This window comes from Stenella coeruleoalba, assembly GCF_951394435.1.
Source record: "Stenella coeruleoalba genome assembly, chromosome: 9".
Taxonomy (NCBI): Eukaryota; Metazoa; Chordata; class Mammalia; order Artiodactyla; family Delphinidae; genus Stenella; species Stenella coeruleoalba.
The window spans coordinates 80,694,597-80,718,574 of NC_137155.1; the positions used below are offsets into that span (position 1 = coordinate 80,694,597).

General features: G+C 42.4%; 1 protein-coding gene across 2 annotated transcripts in view; it reads right to left on the reverse strand.

The window, feature by feature from the left end:
- Positions 1-23,978, reverse strand: part of GRM8 (glutamate metabotropic receptor 8) — a 760,483-nt gene that overhangs the window by 597,508 nt on the left and 138,997 nt on the right. For both annotated transcript variants that reach the window (XM_079931466.1, XM_079931465.1), the window contains exon 3: positions 20,791-21,007. In XM_079931466.1, coding sequence (XP_079787592.1) covers positions 20,791-21,007 — 217 coding nt within the window. The remainder of the gene's footprint in view (positions 1-20,790; positions 21,008-23,978) is intronic.

The following is a 23,978-nucleotide window of genomic DNA, read 5'->3' on the forward strand; positions in this document are numbered from 1 at the left end:
TCAACTGATTGGGTGAGGCCCACCCACATCAGGGTGAGCAATCTGCTTTACTCAAAGTCCACTGATTAAAATCTCAATCACATTAAAAAAAAAAAAAAAAACTCACAGAAACATCTACAATAATGTTTGACCATGTATTTGAGTGCCATGGCCCAGCCAAGGTGACATATAAAATTGACCATCGTATCTGTGCACTCAACACAATGGGGTACTTAATAAATATTTTTTAAATTATTGGTTCACTGCCAAACACTTCCTTTTGTTTTTCTCATTTTGGTTAACAACAGAATTCTCTACCTAGGTGTCCAAACCAGGAGTTTGGGAGTTATCCCTGACTCTTCCTTTTTCCTCACTCTGTACATCCAACTGCTTGCAAAGATCTATTGATTCTACTTCCTAACAGTGCTCCTATTTATCACCTCACCTCCATCCTCACAACCACAGCTTTATTTAAGACCTTGTAACTTGTTGCCTGGACTATTGCAATAACCTGCTAACTCATCTTGCTGCCTACAGATAGATTGAGTCTCTCCACCCATTGTTCAACCTACTGTCAGAGGGCTCTTCCTAAAACACAAATCTGGTCATGCTGCTGCCTTATTTTAAATCCTTCAATAGGCCTATCTCCTTAGTTTGGTGAAAAGGTCCTTTACAGTCCTGTCTTCATTTATTTTCCAGTCTCATTTCCTGTCATCCCTCCAATAAACCCCTACACTCACTGCAGCGCCCCCTTACAAAAATAATTGCACTCCCTTAAAACTGCCGTATCTTTTCTTGGCAAATGCTGCTTCCCCTCTGCCTCAAATGCCAGCTCCCTTTCTCCCCAAATCAGTTCAAAATCATCATTTTGTGAAAGTGTTTCCCGAGATCTGGGCAAAATAAAGTACTACATACCTGCCTTCCCAGAGCCTTAATAGAGAATTTGCCAACCACTGTAAGTAACTTCCCCCCTAGAATATAAATTCCTGGGAGACAGTGCTGTGTTCACGAACACTTAACAACATAGTACCTGGATATACAAGATCAGGTACTTTATAAATGTATTTAGCATAAACATGACCTTCTAGAGGTCACATTTGTGGTTTCCCCCTTAGTAAAAAAAAAAGGGCCTATCATTTCATAATGTAACACAGGGCCTAGAAACCACCAAAGGTACCAAGAAATAAAAAGCAGCCCCATTTTCCTTGCAAAAGATTATAGGATTTTTTTTGTTGCTGTTTTTCAAGAGTTAAAAAAATGTTTCCCAACCGCTAAGGAGAACTGGTAACCAAGGAAGAAATGATGGCTACAACAGTGAAAAAGTACAGAGGCAGACTGAGCTGCACTTCAAGATACTTGCAAACAAAAGGATCTTCAGACACAAGACAGATTAGGGGATGGATTCTTTTAAGGAGATAGGCTGAACTGTCATCTTCTTGTCCCCAGCAGCTGTGCACATGAGTACCGGAACCGTGAGAGGAGACTGGGGACTTCTGGGCGTACGCTAGTCTGTGTTTGTTATAGTAAATAAGACATGAAACCACAAGGCACCAACATTACAGAGGAGACAAGCTTTATGGTTCTCAGTGAACACAAGACCACTGAAAATCTGGGGGAGATGAGGTTATTATAAACCTTATATCTTATAAGTCATTAAAACAAAGCCGTGCCGTAATTGTGTCATATTAAAGATACACAAAGGGAAAGAAGGTAATTGTTGAGGGAGACAGAGGTTCTAAGCCTCAGTCGCCTTGGCCAGGTCTGAGGATACTAAGAAATGTTTCTGTCCGGTCACTCACTTACCCACCCGTCCTGGCCCCTGTTTAAGAATCACTGCTACTGAAGGCCAGTGAAGGAGACACCACCGTTCCTATGACAATGACGTTCAGACCACTGAATGTTTCAGAGTAAGAACAGGGTGACAAATCTTTATCACCATGGACGTGGAAAAGGTATGGGACAAAACAATGCATACCAAGAACGTTGGGAACTCAGAAATATAAACCTCATCAACGGAGCAGGTCCTTCTTGGTCATAAAATTGAACTAAGGGAAAAATAAAGGCATGTATGCCACAGGAAGCAGGCAAACTTTTATTTTTATAATTGAGAATTTCAAAGCAATCTTGCGCCTTTATCAATGAAAATTTTTAGCTCTGTGAAACATAGTTTGAAATGCTAATGTCTGTCTCCCAGGTCTCCACCTACATGCATTTCCTCTTCCTTCACTACCTGGCCCAGTGCCTCCCCTTTTAAGGAAGGGGAATGCTCCTGGTTGGAACCGATCGTCTCATCCTCTGCACTCACACAGCTCATGACCTGTACTTCTAGGGAGCAATTATTTTCTCTCATCTTGGCTCTAAGCGATGTGATGGTCACTGTCCCGTCACATCCTTCTTTACGTCCCTCCCCAGTGCCTATCACAGTGCCTTGTCTGTAGCCAACGTGCAGTACGCCTAATCCAGTGTGACCTCCGGACAGCTCCTCTTGTAGCATAAATAAAAGAAACCAGAGCTCTGTTCCTGTTCCCCCGTCATTAATCAAGTCCTACCTCCAGCTTTTTACTTACAAGCAGGGGAGAGAAAAGCTGAACTCACAAGTTCATGCTGCTGAGATCAAGACCCGAAGCATATGTTGACCCAAATGGAGGGCCCAATGCCAAAAGCCAGGGAGGAAACCAAAGTTTCTCCAAGGAAAAATATAAGTGGGGAAAAGAGGAGAAAACACCCGCAATCAAGGCTGGATACTGTAGCCAGCCCACACCAGGCATACCTGTGTCGGTGCTTTGGTAACTGCTGCAAGATGTTAAAGCAAGGCCAAGCAGCTGGGGCGGGGGGGACAAAGGGGACAAAGGGGCAGAGGAGCAGCTGCCAGCCACAGCCCTACCCCTCCCCACTGCAGGGCTCCAGGCAAAAGCAGCTCCAAGCTGTGGGAGGGGAGAAACTTTCAGTTTGGCTGAAATTCAGTTTTATTCCACTGGGCTGGCCATTTTAATAACTAAAATGAGACTTTTCATATATTTAGAAGTGACTAAAGGACTAAGAGTCTGAAGCCAAGCTATCCTCCAGAGGAGGGTGTGGGGGGAGCTAGACCATCACAAGTGAAGAATCAGTAGGAAGAAAAAAAATAATAAAGACGTTGCTTAAAGAATTTGCTTAAAATAAAGGAGCTGCATTTTAAAAATAAAGAAGTGGCACTGTGGAGGACAGTCAACACACCAATGACATTTACACTTTTTAAGTCAGTTCTCAATGACAGGGCTTTCCCAGAGTGCCTTTCTCCCTTTAAGACGCATAGAACACAGACTTCCATGCTTCCTGACAGTCCTGCAGGGAATCCCTTTTTTTTTTTTTTTTTAAATGGAGAAAAGAAAAACTCCTTGATTTAGAAACCATAAAAAGAACTAAAATATCTTCTTTGAAAATAGAGAATTCAGCCATGTTTAAAACAGCCAAACAAAATATACTAGTTCTTTCCTTAGGCTCTGGGATCCTCTGATGGTTGTCCAGTCAGCTAGTGGTCAGAACTGACCCATGGCTGGGAAGGCAGCTCCTTGGCCACTGTGTGATCTGTGCTATTTTCACAGAGGGGACTCCACTGGTGGGGGGGGAGCGTGCATCTTGCCACAGATAACTGCTGGGGAGGCGGACGTGGACACCCTCCAGGAGTGTGAAGCCCCTGGCTTCTTTCCTCTGGTTGCCAACACACTTGGCTAAAAGAGAGGCAGGACAGAAAGGAGAGCCTTTTCAAAGTAGAGGAGAACACTCAACAGAAGCCTTTTCTTGTCCTTGAAACTGCTTTGCTTGTTACCATTTAGATAGAGGCCAAAACTATTTTTGACAAATATTATGATTCATGGCTACATTTAAATCTTATTTTTCAGGGAAATTTTAGCTACTGTAACAATTTAACATATGTTGATAGAGCTCTCTCATGCCCCAGGCACTGATGAATAAGACCAGGTTGCTGCCACCCTGAGAAGGTCACGGTCTAGGCGGGAGGCACAGAAGTCGACAGGCCGACAGCACACAATATGCACAGTGCCTGCCTGCCCGGCAGGCTTTTCTCCTTGTTCTAGACGAGCATCTTAATTTAGCATTGAGGCATGATCCCTCCCTGTGGCTTTGACCATTTGTTTCAAGTGGGCCTCTCCCCACCTACCTCTCCTCAGCTCCAGAGGGCATGTGACCCATGTCTGGCCACTGTGAACCGTGCCTTCCTTAGGCCAAAGTGGTTGCTTGAGTCATGGACTGAAACCCAACTTGGTGGAGCCAAGTCTGGGCCTTTGCCGGAACCAATGGGAATGAAACACACCCGTCCCACTACAGTTGCCTTAGTAGGTTGAAGGTATCCCCCCAGAAGAGATAACTGTCTGGAACTCAGAATGGGACCTAATTTGGAATAAAGGTCTTCGCAGCTTTAACAAAGGGAAGGAACTCAAAATGAGGTCACCTCGGATGAGAGTGGGCCCTAAATCCAATGACAAGTGTCCTCATAATAGACAGAAAAAGAAAAGGCTCAGACACACAGAGAGGAAGGTGATGTGACCGTGGAGACAGGGATCCGAGTTATGCAGCCACAAGCCAAGGGATGCCAAGAACTGCTGGCAGCCACCAAAAGCCAGGACAGGGGCGTGGAACGCACTACCCCTCAGAGCCCCAGAAGAAGTCAAGCCTGCTAACACCTTTATTTCAGACTTCCGCCTCCACAATGGCAGGAGAATAAGTTTTTGTTGTTTCAAGTCACACAGTGTGGTGATTTGTTAAAGCAGCTCTAGGAAAGGAATACAGTTGCTAAGCTGGCAGTACACAAGCCCACAGCTGCTGGCAGCCCTCTTCCCATCACGTGGAAGAAACCTGAGGATAAAGCCAACATGCAAGTAAGCAGAAGCCAGAGCTGGAACAGGATGCATTCCTGTCAACTTCATTTTAAAATGTGGAGCTAAGCCAACCTGAGGTCAGATTTACTCCTAGACTTTTTAAGTTTCTGAACCCCAAATTTTCTCGTTGGCTTAAGTCTGAGTCCTGACCAAGACAGTGAAATAAATGTTTTTGTAAAAAAGTTAATAAACAGAAACCTCAGTTAAAGAGAGTTGGGAGACCAGAAGGGGGAGCTCTCAAGCCCTGTGAGGATAGCAGAGCCCAACAGGGAGAAGAAAGCCTCCTCTTTTGGCAAGGACTCAGCCAATGAAAAGCCGTGGACTCTGCTTACTAGCGCCCTCCCAACTTCCTTTTCCCCTTTATAAAAGCTTGCTCCTTCCCTTGCCATGTGGGGACTTGCCTGTGGCTCACCGTGATTGCAGACCCCAAATTGCAATTCCCTGCTGATCCCTAATAAACCCATCTTTGCTGGAAGAATGTCTATTTTTCTTCTAAGTGTTTCAGGTCAACACTTTCTTCACTAACGATGTGTACAAAGGGTTGCAATTGCAGAAAAGAGCTCGGCTAACCCCTTCTGGGTATCTAGGAAGGTTTCACTAAGGAGGTATCATTGATGCTGGGTCTTAAAGTATGAAAATAGCTTCAGGCAGACACTGGGGATGCTGCATTTCCAGAAAAGGGAAGAGGATCCACGCAGGTGCATTAGAAAATGCTCAGGTCATAAGATGAGGCACAAAAGCACAACGAGTGAGGGGAGACGGAGGGAAAGGCAAGAAATCAGGCTGTTTAAAGAAAGAGCATGCTCTCTTTGTCCTTCCTACAGTTTCGCAGGACAAGGATGGGAAACATGACTGCAGAAACCAAAGTCTGTAACCTCAAAAGAGAAATAGCAAGAGGCAGTAAAAAGAACATGAACTTTGGAGCTACAGAACTCTGGGTTTGTATTCCATGCTACCGCTTACTAATTAATTAGGTTATCTTGGGCTGTTATGTACTTTTTTTGAGGCTTAGTTTTCTCATCTGTAAAACAGGTATAATATATGCCTCATAGCCTAATGAAAACTCAGTTATATGGTACATACAAAGTAAGCACTAATAGTTCCCTCTCCTTTCAATGAATTATCTTGGACTTGGGGACAATAAGACAGACAGACAGAGAGAGAAAGAGAGAGAGGGAGGGAGAGAGAGAGACTTTGGAAAGCAAACATTCACATTTAATAGAATATGGTGTATGTTGGAATTTACAAATCAAAAATAATTAGGTCAAATCACAGTTATACATACTTTAAATGAAAGTTGCACTAAACCTAATTTTTAGAGGCCAACGTGTCAAATCACCCATTTCTATGACCCTTGACTATGTGGACTCAGAAGTGTTTCCAGAATCACCATTGTATTATGAAAGCATAAAAATGTTCGCAAAACTGCATAATGATTAATGAGCCTTCAAATGAATCAGTAACACAAGAGTATAAAAGCAACAAGAAATATGAGTTAAGAGGAAAATATTCAGAACAATTAACAAGAAAACTCTAAACTTCAGGTCCTCCTAGAACACAGGAAAAAGAGCAATAAAGGTCTCTAGCGGACTTTGTTTAAAAAAAAAAAAAGTAACAAAAACCTGGGAGACACTTACCATTTTAACTCTTTTTCACTGAAGCATCAGTTGGAGTGAAATTTTGCCAGGAAATAATTCACTTGATCTCCCACCCCTGAATCATCCATTTAAGGGAACCATACTGTCACTCGGGACACACCCATTCCAGTCTAAGGGCTCTAGGACACACCCTGCTGTTGACCAACAAGTCTTAAAGGAGTTTTGCTTCAATGGCTTAGGTCCCCATAGCATCAAGTCACCTCATTTTCCCAGGCCTGGGACTTTGATCCTATCTGTACCTAGGCCAAGTCACACACCTCCCTGCCTTTACCTCCACCCAAGTCCAAGTCAACCCCAAGAAATTTCTAACTCATATTCTGGTTCCATCCCTGCAATCCAGTTTTTGCACACGATTCCCTTAAAATCTGAATTGTACCATGTCACTCTCCAAACCCTCCAAAGACTTTCCATTGCTTGAGAATAAAATCCACACTTCCTGCCATGACCTATGACACTAGTCAATCACGCCTTTGACTGCTTTTCACCTCCTGTGCTGCCGCCCCGCCCCTTGCTGGGTTCTAGCCACACTGGCTTCCTGGATATCTCTCAAATAAATCAAAAACACACATTTGTTCCTTTCTTAATAAGATACACTTCATAATTATTAGCTTGAATTTATAATCATTAGTTTGTTTACTTGTTTTCTTTTTAAATCGGTCTCCCCATCAGAATCTAAGCCCCTTAAGGCCAGAGCTGTGAATTCCCAGCACCTAGCACAGTCCAGCTTCACATGGACATCAATCATTTGTCAAAAGGGTCATCAGTGAACAAGCTCCTCGGGGCCTGGAGTCATGAGTCTAAACATCAAAAACCTTTAGGACATCTTGCAGTCATGAAACACATCACACACTTATATACCTGGAAGACTCAAAGCCAGTTGAAAGGAGAATAGTACATTCAGCATATTTACCTCCTTTCTGATTTTGCATCCCCCCTATTTGTCAGACCTAGCAAAGCTCTAGCCCTTAACTCAGCTTTGCCCCACCGGAAGTGCAGATCCGCCATCTGGTTCTGGTTCTGAGAATCAAGTTTAGCCATCTGGGCATCAAACTCGCTGTCACCTACTTAAGCTACTGCTTCTGTTTCCCAACTTAATCCTGGCCCTGAATTGGTTTCTTGGTTCTCTCTCCTTCCCATGCAACTTCCTGTTGTAGACCCAGCCATGCCCCCAGACCCCATGCCTCCCAAGTAACAGCAGGTATGTTGTGAATTCTTACCCTGGGCAGGGTTTTACCCTCTTCCACTGAGCACTTTCATGTGGACTGCTAGCCTGTCCATCTACCTACCTCCTCCTCCAAACTACCTGCTTCCTGGTGTCCTGTCTGCCAGGATTCACTCACCTGCTGTCTGTTCATTTACTCACTCATTCAACATTTTTAGAGCATCTTCTAGACCTTGCAACTACAGTACTATACAAAGACTAATAGGCTCTGATATCAATTCCAGTGCTGGCGAGGGGCTCCCCACACCGACAAGCAGTTCTCAGGACACCAACAAGTTTCCTACAATTCAACTCAACTCTGACACTGTCCACCCAGAGAGACTATCAGATTCCACAAGTTGAGGGCTCAGTCCTACAAGACTACCCCCCACCCCTGGCCCACACTGTAGATGCCAATTGCAAGCCCAAGTTATCACCTGTACTTCTGACCAACTGGTTATCGATTGGGGGTTCCAACGACCTCCTCCTTGGACTTGAGATAAATAAGGTATGCTCTCCACCTCCGAAGGAAGAGAGAAGTCATTAAAATCCACAGTGGTAAGATATCTTCATGGTTCCCTAGAAACGGACCAAGGGTTCACAGTTGCCCACTTCTCACCCGCTACTTTGTCTCGACACAAGTGTACTCAGGCTTCTCTCCTTCCTACATGCCCCTGAACTCTGTCTGCCCCCAAATCTGAGCAAGCACTGGAAAATGGACCATGTCCCCATTATCAGCTGCCTCTGGAAAGCGGCTGGTCAGAGCAGGACACTTTCCTGGTCATTTCCCCTTTGCCGACCCAGACTTCCCTTAAAAGTTTCTATTAAGCTGTTGCTTACCGCTACCTACCATATAAAAGAAAACCCTTCTTCCCTTTGATTTTGCGATACTTGTGGATTTTTGAATTCAAGTCTTCTCTCTCTTGCAATCGTCTTACTTCTGAATAAAGCCTCTCCTTGTCTAAGTCTGGATTGGTTTTTTACTTGAGAGAACACACAGAAGAGAAACCTCACTTACGTTTGTCTGGGAGGATGAGAAGGTAGAGATCTGAGAAGGCTTCCTGGAAATAATCCAAGAACTGAAGGATAAGGAAATGTAAACCAGACCTACATAGGGGGAGGACAGGAATTCCGGGCCGAGATGTGGCGTGAGCGGATCTCTTGCCACAGGGCAGTCGGTTCAGGTTATCACCCAGAACCATAATCTCTTGATCTATGCTCTGCAGGGCTAGATGCACTTCTTGTCCCATCCTGCATTTGGTGTTGCTCCCAAACATCTGTACCCGGTGAGCTTCCTAAGTCCAGATTTATCCCTCTGTGTGCCCACACAGGCACACTTTTCCTTCAACTATGTATTCTTTCACCCAGCATGCCATGGACATGGACTGAACTCTGGTATCTCCAGAACACCCAAGGGATCAAGTTGTTGATGTGACAGTTACAGACCCTCTCTCGTTATTTTCATGGACTCTCGGTCTGAGGCATTTCACACTGTAGGCTTAGGTTGAGTTCCCATAGCCCAGAGGTAGGAGACTAAAAGAACATGAGAAATGTAAAGACCGTAAGCTTGACAGGAAAGCCTACAAGGGTGGGAATCAGGTTGGACTCACCCAGTACCATATCCCCAACCTCCTAGAAGGGGGCCCAAACGTACAATACGTGCTCAAATATTTCTTGAATGAAGTGTCACATCAACTCCCATGAATATTCCCATCCACCCTAGGATTCCTCCTGGCAGTCACATCAAACCCATTCTGAAGGGGAGCACAGTGGTTGCCCTCCACGATACTAAACACAATAGGCTAACAATGTACTCTGCACTTGCCTCTTTCCCTTAATTGCCCATTATGTGGGTGCCAGCAGTGATTCATGATGCACATGTGGCCCCTGAGTCACATGGCCCTGTGTACCACTGCTTCAGAAGTAGGTCTGAGCTGCTACACGAGGCATTTTTTTTCTCACTAGTGGAACTGCCAGAGATATGTTTAAATCATTACTTAAAATTCCTTTCTCGACCAAACCTCTTCCCAGAGCTGTTAACAGGAAACAAAATGTGCTGACTCGAGTTTCACTTTGCCTCCTTTCCCCTGCCTTCCCCTTGTGGAGTCCCCAGTGAATCATGAAATGCCTCTGACCAGGCAGCATGGAAAGAAGCAAAGAAAGAAGCCCGGGATCTGTCAAACATACAGATGTTAGAGCAGAAGGACCATGTGGCCCAGTTTTGCCAAGGGATGTGACCCTTGAAATAATTGGCGCCTTTTTCAATAAACTATTCATCTTATACCTTCCTGATTGCACTATTCTTGAGCCATTTCTTTTCAAGGAAACCATAATTATTGCTTAGTTGATAAGTTATGACGGAAAGCGGGAAAACACACTCATTCTCAGGCCAACTCTTTTAGCACCTACAAAAAGTGACAGGAAGGGATTCTGATGTTGCTTCATTTCTGCAGAAAGATGTTTTTATATTATGTTCTATCAACACAGTAAAGTGCGGATGGCACGCTCATCTAGTGCTGGAGTTTCCAAACAGAAGAGCTTGAACAAGAAAATGACTTTGGAAAGGGAAATGAAAGAATGCAATTTCTTTGGGGCTAAGCGCAGGAGGAGAAGCACACGCCTGCCGTGACGCAGGCATTCAGCTCTGAGGCAGGCAGAGCCCAGCCGGCAAGGACAAGGGGAAACGGGGCTGGCTACCTTGGTTACGGAAGCTGAGGCCTCAGGAGACACAGGGGAGTCCAGGGCCCCAAATCCACCTAAAGAACCGGGGCACATGTGGGTTCAGTTCAGACAGAACTCCACGAATCAGGGTTCAATCCAGCAGTTAGGGTTGGTGTTATGGCTGAATTGTGTCCCCCCCCAAAATTCACATGTTGAAGTCCTAACTCCCAGTACTTCAGAATGTGACCTTATTTTCATTGCAGATGTAATTAATGAAGGGTCATTACAGATATGATTAATGAAGATGAGGTCATACTTATATGAGATCATCTAATATGAGGTCATATTGGATTAGGGTGGGTCTCTCAGAAGGAACCATCCCTTCTGACACCTTGATCCCGGATTTCCAGCCTCCAGAACCATGACACAATAGATTTATGTGGGAATTCCCTGGCGGTCCAGTGGTTAGGATTCCACACTTTCACCGCCTAGGGCCCAGGTTCCATCCCTGGTCAGGGAACTAAGATCCCACAAGCCACAGAGCCAGCCAAAAAAAAAAATATATATATGTGTGTGTGTGTGTGTGTGTGTGTGTGTGTGTGTGTGTGTGTGTGTGTGTGTGTGTGTGTGTGTGTGTGTGTCATTTAAGCCACCCAGTTTGTTGTACTTTGTTACAGAAACCCTAGGAAACTCATACAGTTGGCAATAAGAGTTAGGGAGCAGGAAAAGAATAACTCGAAACAGGGACAACCCTGTTGATGACATACCCTTCCTAAGCATTTAAATGGGAATTTCTGAGAGAGAAACTCAAACCATCCTCTGAGACTGAACCCCTTTTATTCTAGGGATACAACACTAAAAGGATGTGAGAAATATAAAGACAACAAGCTAGACAGGGTCAGGATCCCCGCACACACTAGGGACCCAACAGACAGGACTCTGTTCAATGGCTTCACGCATAGTCAGATCTCAACAAGTGCATGAGTCGTGGAGAGGACCAGATGCCTCCACACAGTCAGGGGAAAGAGTTGACAAGGAATAGGCAGTGTGTCGTGGTTCAGCCTCAGAGGTCAGAGTCTGGGGCAGAGTCCCACTGCTAGGGATCCAGAGTCAGGGTGAGACAGCTCTGTAAGTTTGCTGCAACCTAGAAGGGAGCTCAGGGCTCACCCTGGGACCACCAAGTACAGGGTCCGTCTTGGCAAAATCATTCCAAAGCCCAGAAACTTGTAAGCTAAGGTCAGGACAAACTATTGGCCCTGATTAAGACTCGGGAACTGAACAAAACTGAAACTGCTGCCTAGCGCATCGGTGATACTGGGTGGGAGTGACCAGGGGGAACAGGGGCTAAAGCCGATTATCTATGGACGGACACATCTGGGTATCCATCCATACATCAAGAAATGAGGATTGTCAAAACTATATGTTCACAGATACACACGTTACAAAGTTGGCACCATATTCTACATGCATTTTTTGTCTCTCTTTCTCAAGAACTTGTGTTGAACTTACCTAAATTCATTCCACTCACATCACACAGCGTACTCCCTTTGAGCTTGGGGTCCATAAACTGTCACCCTCCACTGCCTCATGGCAGGTCTTTTCGTTACATGAACTGCAGGATGCCCTCTCTTGGGCACTGTGCTCTTGGCCAACGCCTCTGAATGATGCCTCCATGAAGGCAATGATCACATTCATTTGAAAGTGTTTGTTTACATCTCTGTATCCTCTGATACACAGTAACCAGCTAGGAAGCAGAGGCCGTGATTCAGCTCTAGATCCTGAAAGCCTAGAACAAGGATGCCCTGATCCATGGTGGGTACACAATAGATGCTGGCTGAGTCAGTTAATATATAGAAGGCTCAAAAGGAAGAGGAGAAAGCATACTTGGTGAGCCACCACTGACTGGCATTTAATTAATTCATGCATTCAACTAGGTGCCAACACTATTCTATGTAGTATATGAGTCAGGCTAAGAAAAAATAATAATAGGATTGGTCTCTGCTAGGAGGTACAAAGCAAGTTTCAGGAATGAGGAGGACTGGCTGCTTTTATTTGAGCTCTTATGTAGGCCTCACTCTGCTTTCTTATTCGCTCACTGAGCTAACAGGGCACAGGTTCTGGGCAATAAGACAACCCTGGATCACCCATCAGCGAGGATGTCTAACACAACATGAGTTGGCAGTTGTTGACCACTTACCTCGAGCTACACGTTGTTCTGTATGATTTCTTTTGATTCTTAGACAATTGCTATCCCCATTGTACAGATAAGAAAATTGAGGCACAACAAGAGTAAGTAATTTACCCAAGGTCTTATAGCTAAGCTGTGACAGATCTGGAAGTCAGACCCAGCTGATAAGAAGCTCTTAGCCACTCCCCAGCACTGTTTGGCCTGAGGGAATCCAGGGTGGGCTGAACCTATACATTACAGGCTTTGGTATTTTCCAGTAATAAAAAATTGAATTCTGAGTGGTTCAACAATGTGGAAGACCAAAGCTTCCCATATAGGTTACGTGTTAGCAAAGAAAATGCATAAGCCATTGTTGGGACCATCTCTGCCCTTCGGTTCCCAGAGCCTGAGGAGGCCTGACCACTAGGCTCACAGCGCCAACAGAGCCATGAATTGGTGACAACGGTCATTCAACAGAAATTCATGAAGCACCTGGCATATGCCAGGCACTCCACTGGGTGTTGGGGTAGGGGAGTGTCCTTCCATTGAGAAAAACACATTCTGGAGGAAGAGGTATACAGAGAAATTGGCATTACGATCAGAGTGGCAAGTGAATCCACAGGGTTAAGCTCAGGGACTCATGAGAGCACATCACTAAGGATGAGGCAAGGTACCTCAAGCTTGTCCTGATATCTGAACAATGTGCTACCTGAACAATCAGACCCAAGCAAACACAACTGTTGGTGACACCAGAAGCAATATTCAACAGCCAGGGGTGACAAGATTAAGACAGGGTAAAGATGTACCACAGCAGTTGTGGAGGGCTAGTAAAGAGAACGGAGAGCTGGCGGTCAGGAGCCACTCAAAATCTCCTCTCTGATCTTTCAGGCAGAATATGACTAAGTTTGAAGGTAACTAATGAATCATGCAAAGCCTTCCCTGGCTATTTATCCTACACACTGGCAGCACATCCACCACCTTCATAATAATCTACAGGTTTGCCACACATTCTGGAAAAAAAATCCGTATTATCCCCATTCCTTTCACTAGTAATACCTGATATCAAATAGCACTTTAGAGTTTATAAAGAACATTTCACAAGTATTCTAGCACACGATGATCACTGAGCAGAGGGCCACCATTTTATAGACAAGGAAATTAATCTTCAGACAGAGTCTCATAATTGAAGAAGGGGGATTTAGACACGTTTTTGACTCCAAGGTGTGTTCCACCGCATCAAACTGCCATTGTTTACTAAATACTTAACTACGGCGTTAGAATCATAGGTTTAAAAGCATCTATTGAATGCTATTTGCCATTTCACATTAATAGCAGCTGTTGCTACTTAGCAGTTCCTAAGCCCTAAATATTAAGCAAGGCCAGAATGAAGAACGGCTTTGAAATGATGTTCCATTTGATCAAGTTCTGCAGTAATTGTCAAAATCGTATACACTTTCTTTGGATCCCTATAAAGCTTCCGCAGGATCGCTGCACCTGCAGTTCCAATTTGCAATTTCCTCAGCCCTCCTTTGAAGTTATTCTTGCCAATTACCTGGTGTTAATATTAATTAAACATGATGTGCAACTTGAAATGTGCTATCAGTGGAAGTCAGCTGTAGGAATATAAAGTAAAAATTTCAATTGAATTAAAATGTTTCCTTTCATTCACAGTATTTTACAACATTAATACTTTTGTCAAATTGATTTTTGCCTGCTGGAAGTCATTTTTCCAAAGCAGTGAACATCTATGGGAAAAAGCTGCTTTTTATGTACTTTTTTCTTTCTCTCACTTAAAATACTTTGTTTTATTCTTGAAGCAGATTCATTGCAGTTAATAGAAACTTGATTCTCGTTTATAACCCAAGAGGAAAAAACGCTTTATTTTAAAACAGTACTGACTTAGCTTAAAATGATCAGAGGACACTTTTCCATTGTAGAGGTGGAATGAAATTTCCCTTACTTTATTTCTTGACCCACACCGAAAATAAATTACTATCAAATGTTTTGGCAAGTGTCGGTCATTTCATACACACAAAAATGAATTAATTAAATTGATTTATTGCATTAACATTTCAAACAGATTGTGCCAATCCAAAGACCTCTGTGATCCCTTCCAAGTCTGAGATTTTAAGATTCTGAACACGTCAGACAATAGTCAGAAGCTTCCAGCATTTGCAAATTAGAAGAAAAAAAGTCACGTATGGTAGATTTGACAGAATCAGGTCTGTTCTGCCCCTTGTAATGTGTGGGATGACGACTCGCAGGCCTGTCATCTTCCATAAAGCATTCATAAACACGATGACTGATTAAAGGAGGTGTGTTGCCACACTGTGCGAATCCACAGTGAAAAGATAAAATGCTATCACAGATTCCTTTCATCTTCAAAGATAAAGCTTTAGCTTCCTTGCCCCTTGGCAGCATTAACATTTATTATCCTGTCTTCTTTTTTAAATAATATAATAAGGTAAGACAAAGAAGGGAAAGAATCTGTCTAAAGCCTCAAGGAAGTCATTTATTGAGTCACAAACTACAAGTTCCAGAGCTTATGACAGAAAAGCATGGGTATGTATTATTAACCTTCTTATTATAATATCAATGAAAACATCATATCAAAGCATTAAAACAAGACAGACATAGAGGACTGTGGTGCTAACAACTGAGGATGTGTAACATAGGGGATGGAGAAGTCTTAACCACCAGCAGCAACTAAGCTATTCCCTTCCCTCAAGCCAAAAGAGACCAAAGGGGGAAATAAAAATAAATTAGGCCAGAAAAGACTCTAGATGTCCAAAATTTCCCAGGTGTCATTGAAAAGAACAATAGCTTGGAATTACACAAAGCAGGGAGGCTGAACAGCCGGTACACCACTGTAGAGGGAGTGTCCGCTGCGATCCTACTAGGAAGCTCCTGACTACTTAGAATCCTGGGAAAGCCAGACACAAGGATCCCACCGCCCACCCCCGTCTGGAACCCTGAGTCATCCATTAGGTTGCCTCATCTACCCAAGTAGTCAAGACTGGGAGAGTAAAATTCTGCAGCACTTCAAAAGGAACTTTTGAGCTGGTTATATTATGGTCTGCTCCGCTACCAAATTCTGTCTACAGAGCACCCCCCTCATCTTTATTGCTAACTGTTTGTCCTCCTGGTCGACCTCCCATCCCTGTCACTGAGAGTTATCTCCCTAAGTACACCCTTCATCACTACCACCCCCTGTTATGGGTATTAAATTGTGTCTCCCCAAAAGATACAGCAAGTACCCCAGAATGTGACCTCATTTGGAAATAGGGTTATTGCAGATATAATTAGCTAAGATGAGGTCATACTGGAGTAGGGTGGGGCCTTTAATCCAATATGACTGGCATTCTTATAAGAAGAGAAGACAGAGACAGAAACAAGAAGGGAAAAGACAGCAATGTGATGATGGACGCAGAGACTGGATTGACGGATGAAGCTAATGAACACAAATGATCACCAGCAAATACCAGAAGCTACCGAGGCAGGAAAGGATTCTCCCCTATAGGTTTCAGAATCAGCATGGCTCTGCCGACACCCTGATTTCAGATTTCTAGCCTCCAGAACTGTGAGACAGTATGTTTCTGTTGCTTTCAGCCCCCCAGTTCGTGGTGTTTTGTTATGGCAGCCCTAATATACGCGCTCTCAGGGACATTCCTTGATTCTCTGCCACTGTACCACACACGTTCAGCTGTGCCCTCTGGCAAAGTTCCTGTTCTCTTATGAATATCTGCTCAATAACCTTGACTTTTTCCTCAAGAACTCCTACCATCGCCTATCATGGAAAACTTCAAAGAAGACTGAGAGCCCTCCCATGGCCACAAACCCATCAAGAGAAGAGAAAAGAGAACACTCTGCCCTATTCTTAGCTTTCCCTTACTAAATCTAGCCCATTATTCCCAAATCTTCATTTTTTTTCATTTATACTAATTTTATTTTTCCAGCTTTTTTGAGGTATAATTGACAAATAAAACTTGTATATATTTAAGGTGTACAACATGATGTTCTGACATATGTACACACTGTGAAATAATTACCCACAATCAAGCTAATTCACATCTCCATCATCTCACATAGCTTTGTGTGTGTGTGTGTGTGTGTGTGTGTGTAGTGAGAACACTTGAGATCAACTCTTAGCAAATTTCAAGTATACAATACAGTATTACTAACTATAGTTACCATTCTGTACATTAGATCTTCAGAATTTATTCATCCTGTTTAACTGAAAGTTTATTTCCTTTGGCTAACGTCTTCCCATTTCTCCTACCACCCCCCACCAGCTCCTAGCATTCTACACTCTGCTTTCATGAGTTTGACTTTTTAAAATTCTACCTATAAGTGAGAGCACATATAAGTGACAGCATGCAGTATGTATCTTTCTGTGTCTGGTTTATTTCACTTAGCATAATGTCCTCCAGGTTCATCCATGTTGTCACAAGTGGCAGGATTTCCTTCTTTTTTAAGGCTAAATAATATCCCATTTAACATATATTTTCTTTATCCATTCATCCATCAACGGACACTCAGTTTGTTTCCATATCTTGGTTATTGTAAATAATGCTACAATGAACACAAGAGTGCAGATATCTCTTCAAGATATTGATTTCATTTTCTTTGGACATATACTTAGAAGTGGAATCACTGGATCATGTGGTAGTTCAGTTTTTAATTTTTGAGGAAACTCCATATTATCTTCCATAATGACTGTACCAATTTACACTCCTATCAACTGTGTGCAAGGCTTCCCTTTCCTTTACATCCTCACCAATGCTCGTCATCCCACACCTTTATGTAAAGCTTCTCCCCAAGGGTGTATCTTCCACCCCCTTTAATTCACACTCTACTACATGTTCTGCCTCAGCAATTACCCTTCCCACCTCAATCATCAATTTGAATGAGCTTCAGATCTATAGTTCAATTCCTGCCTTGGCTTTAGATCAATGTTCTTTGCTGCTCTTCTCCACAAAGGTATGTACCAGTACTGACAGTTTTTTGGGTTCATAACCAAACTATGCTTCCCACCCCAAACCAACCTTTCCACTTCACTGTCTCTTTTCTATTCATGGTACTTGCATTTTCCCAATTGCCCGGGTTCAGAATTTCAAGCTTCATTTTTTTCTTACCTTCGAGCTCTAATTCCAATCAATTGCTAAGTTCCAGAGACTCCACCTCCAAGTGCCTCTCAAGTCTGTTCCCTCTTCCACTTCTATTACCACTACCCCATGTGAGGCTAAGACTGATACTACAGAGGCCTCTCAACTGGTCTCCCCATCTTTCGCTTCTCATTAGCAAAGTCTTAAATACATATCCTAGTAGACCCCTCTCTCCTCGGTAGTTTCCTCCATTGTCTAGAAAATAAAGGATAAAATTACTATCCTATGAGGTAAAGTGCTCACCTATGTGTCCTTGTCACAAAGCCTTCCAGTTTTGTCTTCCATACCTCACTACACAAACTATGATCCAGTCAGATTGTGCTACTTGTTGATCCCAAATATTTTTCTTTTGACTTCTCCAATAAAAATGCTATAGTCAAGGGGCTGAGATTATAACAGCTAGGATATCAAGGGGCTATTTGTCTTATTTTATCAAATAATTCCTGTCCCTCTCTCCCTGAGAAGGATCGTGACCAGAGAAGAGACATCACGGGCATCTGTGTTCATGACCATCATTCACTCATAAACTTCGTTCTCCAAGACTCACGAAGGACACTTCCCCACGTCTCAGATTTTGTTAAGATGAAAAACGTTCTAAACAAACCGTGCAGGCATTGTATCCCTAAACAGATTTTCCTTTCACTATCATTCCATTATGATCTGTCAGAATTAATCAGAGACAAAACATAGGAAGCCTCAATTTACACTGAAATTTCTTGGCAATCAACGTTCTTGAAGAGAGAAATCCTGAACAGAGTACAGGAAAATTTAGAAGAGTCGGGAAAATATACAATTTCATTAATAGGCAGACACTCCAAAAAATGAATGTATACTCTCCTTCTCAGTCAAGAGACTAAGATTTTTAAAAACACTAGTAACACAGTGACAGAGATGTCTTCAACGTCGTAGTAAGAGGAGCAAATGTTATAGAACTAATGAATTTTCATTAGAGGCATCAGATCATTTCAGAATGGGTTAAGTTGCTACCCTATGCCATTCCCATTAATATCATTGTCATGTAAAAGGTTTCATTTTCAGCTATTTTTGTTCTGGATAAAATCTTTGTCATTAAAATGAGGGATGATTTTGATATTTAATATATTCCATGGCATACTCTAGTGTGGTACTAATTTGGCCTTTTCAGTATTCTGCATATTAATTGACAACCCAGCCCTCCTCCATTCCCCAGATAAGTGAGAACTGAAATAGAATGGAAAGCCAATCACGTCACAGAATACTGAAAGGATCAACACAGAAGAAACAGGTTGCTCTATCAAGAGCATCCTACACAAGGCACTAAAATTATTTTCTCCCGTACTAATGACTAAGATAGAGACAGCAATAATTAATGGTATCGTCTGAATCCTTTTAGGTGACAGTTACCTAAGAAGAGCAATGCTCCTTAAAAGTGAAAACAAAATATTTCTTTTTTAGTAAGAAGAGTAAAACTGCGATCTCACTTAACTTCTAGAACAATGCATTTTATCAGATACTTCAACAACTGGCAAATCATGTCCTGTACTGAATTTTTCATAGTAATCTGTTTCGTGCACACAAAATGTGCCCTATAGTTGAGAATGTACAGGATCACTGCAGAAAACTTCTCATTTCAATACGTGCTCTATTAGTTTCCTTCTGTCGTTGAATTACCACTTTGGTGAGAACCGACATCAGCTGCTTAAAATAATGCATTAACCCTGCTTTCAGAAGCTATTGTTTTCATTTGAGTGGGCATTTCTCCTAAGGATAAACTTGGGATTCTTTTCCAAGAAGGTAATGTAATTTACCCTCATTTAAAGTTCAGTTGAATGTTTTGAATCATCTTTATAGCAGTAGTGATATAAATTAAAATTCCAAACAGCACAGGTTATGGCATCTTGGATATTTACAACAGGAATGAATAGTTGTCCCTTAAATAAATTAAGCCAATCTTTCCAACAAAACCAGGTCTTTTCTACATTTTCTGTAACAGCATAGCACTGGAACAAATGGTAAACACACCAAATATTATGTATAATAAATTTCCATGTTCTGTTATATGCAGAAGAACAGATCGCAGGCATCTTCAAGTGTTTCGAGAGAAAACCTTATTCCAATAACTTTGTCTTTGCTAATTAGGGAATAAGCCCAAATCACTCCCATGGTCTTTTCCTGCACTGAAGCTTCTAAGAAAAACAATAAATTATCAATATAATTTCCTGCAAGTTCAAAATTACTCAAAAACAGCTAAAGGGCACGTTAAATTTTCGACAAAACATTGTTATTACTTTTATAGAAAAATATGCAAATTTTATTCAGTAATTCTTAGTAAGAACAATAGCATTTGTTAAGTAATGGTAACATGTCTCCTTTCATCCACAAAGTTATATTGTTGGCCAGTCAGCAATAATATTTATGCCCTAAGTTGTTTTTGTTTTCTGGTTTTCCCACGCAGTGTAAGCCTCATGGTTAAACATACACGTAGTAAAACGCCTACAGAGATTTGGATGAGAACCTTGAAAAAACCGGGGACAGAGTTCACGAGCACCCTGTTTTAACCAAGTTTTCACATCTTGCCCTTACCTCAGAGTTTGAGGTAAGAATAAAAATTCAAAAAGTGAAATACGAGAATAAGAATATCGCTTATGTATAGCCTTGGGGGCTACTTCAGTACTGTTTTAAGATGATTACCAGTGTTAATTCCCTCTAGTGTTGGATGTTAAATTCCACTGCCTTTTTAAAAAAACTTAATGACTCGCTAATGTAAACCTCCATCTAGAACAATCAAATAGCATGTCATTTATTCAAATTTACAGTGGCTCTAATGTGCCAGCGAAGTCCCTCGTCAAAACAGACAGCTTTAAAAAATGTTCGCCTGAGTCAGGAGCTCTAATTCCTAAATTAGCACCAAAGTGTCACCTTGATAGACCAAGAACAACAAAATCATTTATAATAAACCCAGCTTCCCCCTAGAGTGGACAGCCTGGGTCACGTATCTCTAGGAGCTCTAATTATCCCATACAGATCAGAGAGCTCTTGGGGGTGCTCAGACTTCTGCAACCTGTCATCTCCAAATGCGATAATCTGATAAATATACGCTTACCGATCTCCCGCGAGATCTGAGTGAAGGCCTCCACACCGCTCTCTCCGTAGTTGCCCTCAGAAGCCAGTGTTGACACATAGTTCCACCCCAGTGCCGTCACAATGTCCACCATGGCTTGCGCTTGGTAGGAGTCAGGGGGGACCACCCGAGAGAAGAAGTCATACCTGGTGTTATCACTTAGCTCTGGGGCTGTGGATGCATAGCTGATTTGAGGTATCTGCGAAACAAATGACAGGTCATTTCAACCCATGAGGAATGCTGTCAAATGATGGATCGTCACACAAGAGACTAAATAGCCAAAGCTATACCAGAAACCTAGACAGATCAGCCTGCAGCCAAAATATGGTTTCATGACCACCAATTTAATTAGAACGTATTTTATAAGGGTCTGTGGACTCGCTTTCTTTCAAAGCACATTTCTAAACAGTAAGAAAGGATTTAATTTGGGTTCAGGTCCCATTGTTTCAGAAGCTAAAGCAAAGCATTTGTGCTTTTTGTTTTTGTTGCTTTTTTATTCTGTACATGATAAGTTCTGGTGTGGAAATGAGGCAGAAATGAACGTGAGATGTACATACATGCTTCAGAAAAAGTCACCTCTGAAATCATCTTTGGCTTTAGGACATAAAGGCTACATAATAATGAACAGAGAATTTAACATGAGGCTATTTTTATGCTTGATACCATTTCAGCCTTAAGATTATATTTTTGGTAAAGTATTTTAAATATATAGTTTTGTAAGTCTAGCCACTGCTTATTGATATAATCACTACACACCACAATAAGATTTGGGAATAGCTAACCATGTATCTTTTAATTATAACATCTTTCCAGCCTTCCCACCCTCAAAAAAGAAAAATCACAAAACAGGAATCCATACCACAATTGCTTTAGGAAAAGAGACTATTTTCTGACATAAAAAGGGTGAATTGCTAGAAGATATTCAAAATTAGAGATCGTATGTCATTTCTCCTAAATAAATTCAAGCTGAGAAACAAATTAACTGCATGCCATAAATCTACCCCTAAAAATGTTTGAAATGCAATATTCACTCGTATAAACAAGTGAAGACTCTTACTCCACCAGTGAAAAGTGCTAGGATAGAAGAATACAGGGATGTTAAAGAAGTATGGCAGAAGGACATGCAGGCTAGACAGAGCACGGAAGATGCAGGAAATCTGGCATATAGGCCAGGAAGGACATTTCAGCCACACGAAACTGCATGTCCAAGGCCATAGAGTCAAGAAAGGGCATGGTGGGACTTCCCTGGCGGTCCAGTGGTTAAGACTTCGCCTTCCAATGCAGGGGGTGAGGGTTCAATCCCTGGTGGGAGAGCTAAGATCCCACATGCCTTGCAGCCAAAAAACCAAAACATAAAACAGAAGCAATAGTGTAACAAATTCAATAAAGACTTTAAAAATGGTCCACATCAAAAAAAAAAAAAAGAAAGGGCATGGTATGGTATTGCAGCATTTCACATGGTGGGAATGCAGGATACCAAGGGAGGAATGTCAGGAAGGAAAACTGCAAAGCTGGACAGAAACCAGAGGATGAAGGGCTAGTCAGGTATGACAAGGAGTGTGGATTTTATTACCAAGGCCATGGGGAAGCACAGCATGATTGTAACCAAGGAAGTGACATAATCAAATTTTTGTTTTAGAAAGATCACATTGGCAGCAGTGGGGAGAGTAGCAACCCTCAAATTTCAGTGTCCACCTGGGCAGCCCCATTCCCAAAGATTCTGACTTAGGATGTCTAGAGATCTAGGAATCTGCATTTTAATATGCCCTCCAGATGAATCTGATGCAGGTGGACCCATGCTATGCTTACAGATAACCTGAATTAAAGGGAAACCATACTACATGCAGGACAACCAGTTAGAAAACTACTACAGAAATCTATGTAAGAAAGTATAAAAACTGAAATAAGGCAGGGGCAGGTGGAAAAAAGGAAGGGTGTAGAACCTGTAACTATCTAAAAGACAAGGAAATGTGTAAGAAGAATGTGTAATGACTCTCAGTTCTATGGCTTTGGTATCTGAGTAGACGATGTTTGCTATTTACCAAGACAGAAAAACAAGAGAGATTCTGGAAGACAAAAATGATGTGTTCAATTTTTGATTTGTTTCTTTTGAGGTTCCTGTGAGATGAATGAAAACAACTAAAAAGTGGGCAATAATACTGTGGGATCTGGAGTTTAAGAGATGTGCATCTCGTTACTCCTCTGCTGCCTTGCTGTGTTGTGAAAGTTCAGAGGTCAAAATGATTCCATGATGCACTAACTCAGGTTGCTTGGTTGAAGATGCAGGTTTGACTTGTACATAAAACCATTAATCCTGCTCTCCATCAGATCCTGCAGCTAATGTCAGTGCTCTGATGTCAAAGAAGCTGCCGTTCCATCTTCCTAAACAGGGCTACACACTCTGGGATCCAACCATCACTTATCACTCCCTGGCCAGATGATTCCCAAGCCACAAGGAGGTTTTGACTCTCCTCTTGACACCTTTATAAACCCTCAACATCTGTATCCAAACCTTTCTTAGGTCTAGAGAGTCCTACTCCGTATTGGTAGCCAGTGAAGTGACATTGAACATCCTAAGACATGAAAGCCTCCTTGCCCCAGGAAGAGAAGTAAAAGAATGTGCTTGGAGCTCTCCAGGGTGCTGCAGGATTTGTTCCGCTTCTGTGTAACCTGTGTCTATCTATATTGCCTACAAAAAATAATTTAGCCTATTTCACACCCAATTCTTCCGGTAGGACCAAAATAACTTGCCTGTTAACATTGTGGGATCATGAAAACTAGTCCTGACCTGCCTCCTTTTTGCCCTTTCGCTTTCTCTGCCAGATACACCAGCCATCTCTCGATAGACTGTCCCCTTGATTAGGCTTTGTGTCTTTGTAGCAGATAACTACTTAGCAAGGACACCCGTCCAAATCTCTAACCACACACCAAATCTTGAATTTTTTTTACCTTTTCTTGCTTGCTTCTAGAGGACCAGGGAAAGAGACAATGGATGATTCAGTGAGGTCTACACTTTACTAGGTAAAACTTTCCCAGAGATCAAGAGCATGTTCATTTCTATGTTCTAATGAAAAAGATCCATGAGCCTGACCTTCATTTTGTTTGTTTGGTTGGGGTTTTTTGCGGTACGTGGGCTTCTCACTGCTGTGGCCTCTCCCGTTGCAGAGCAC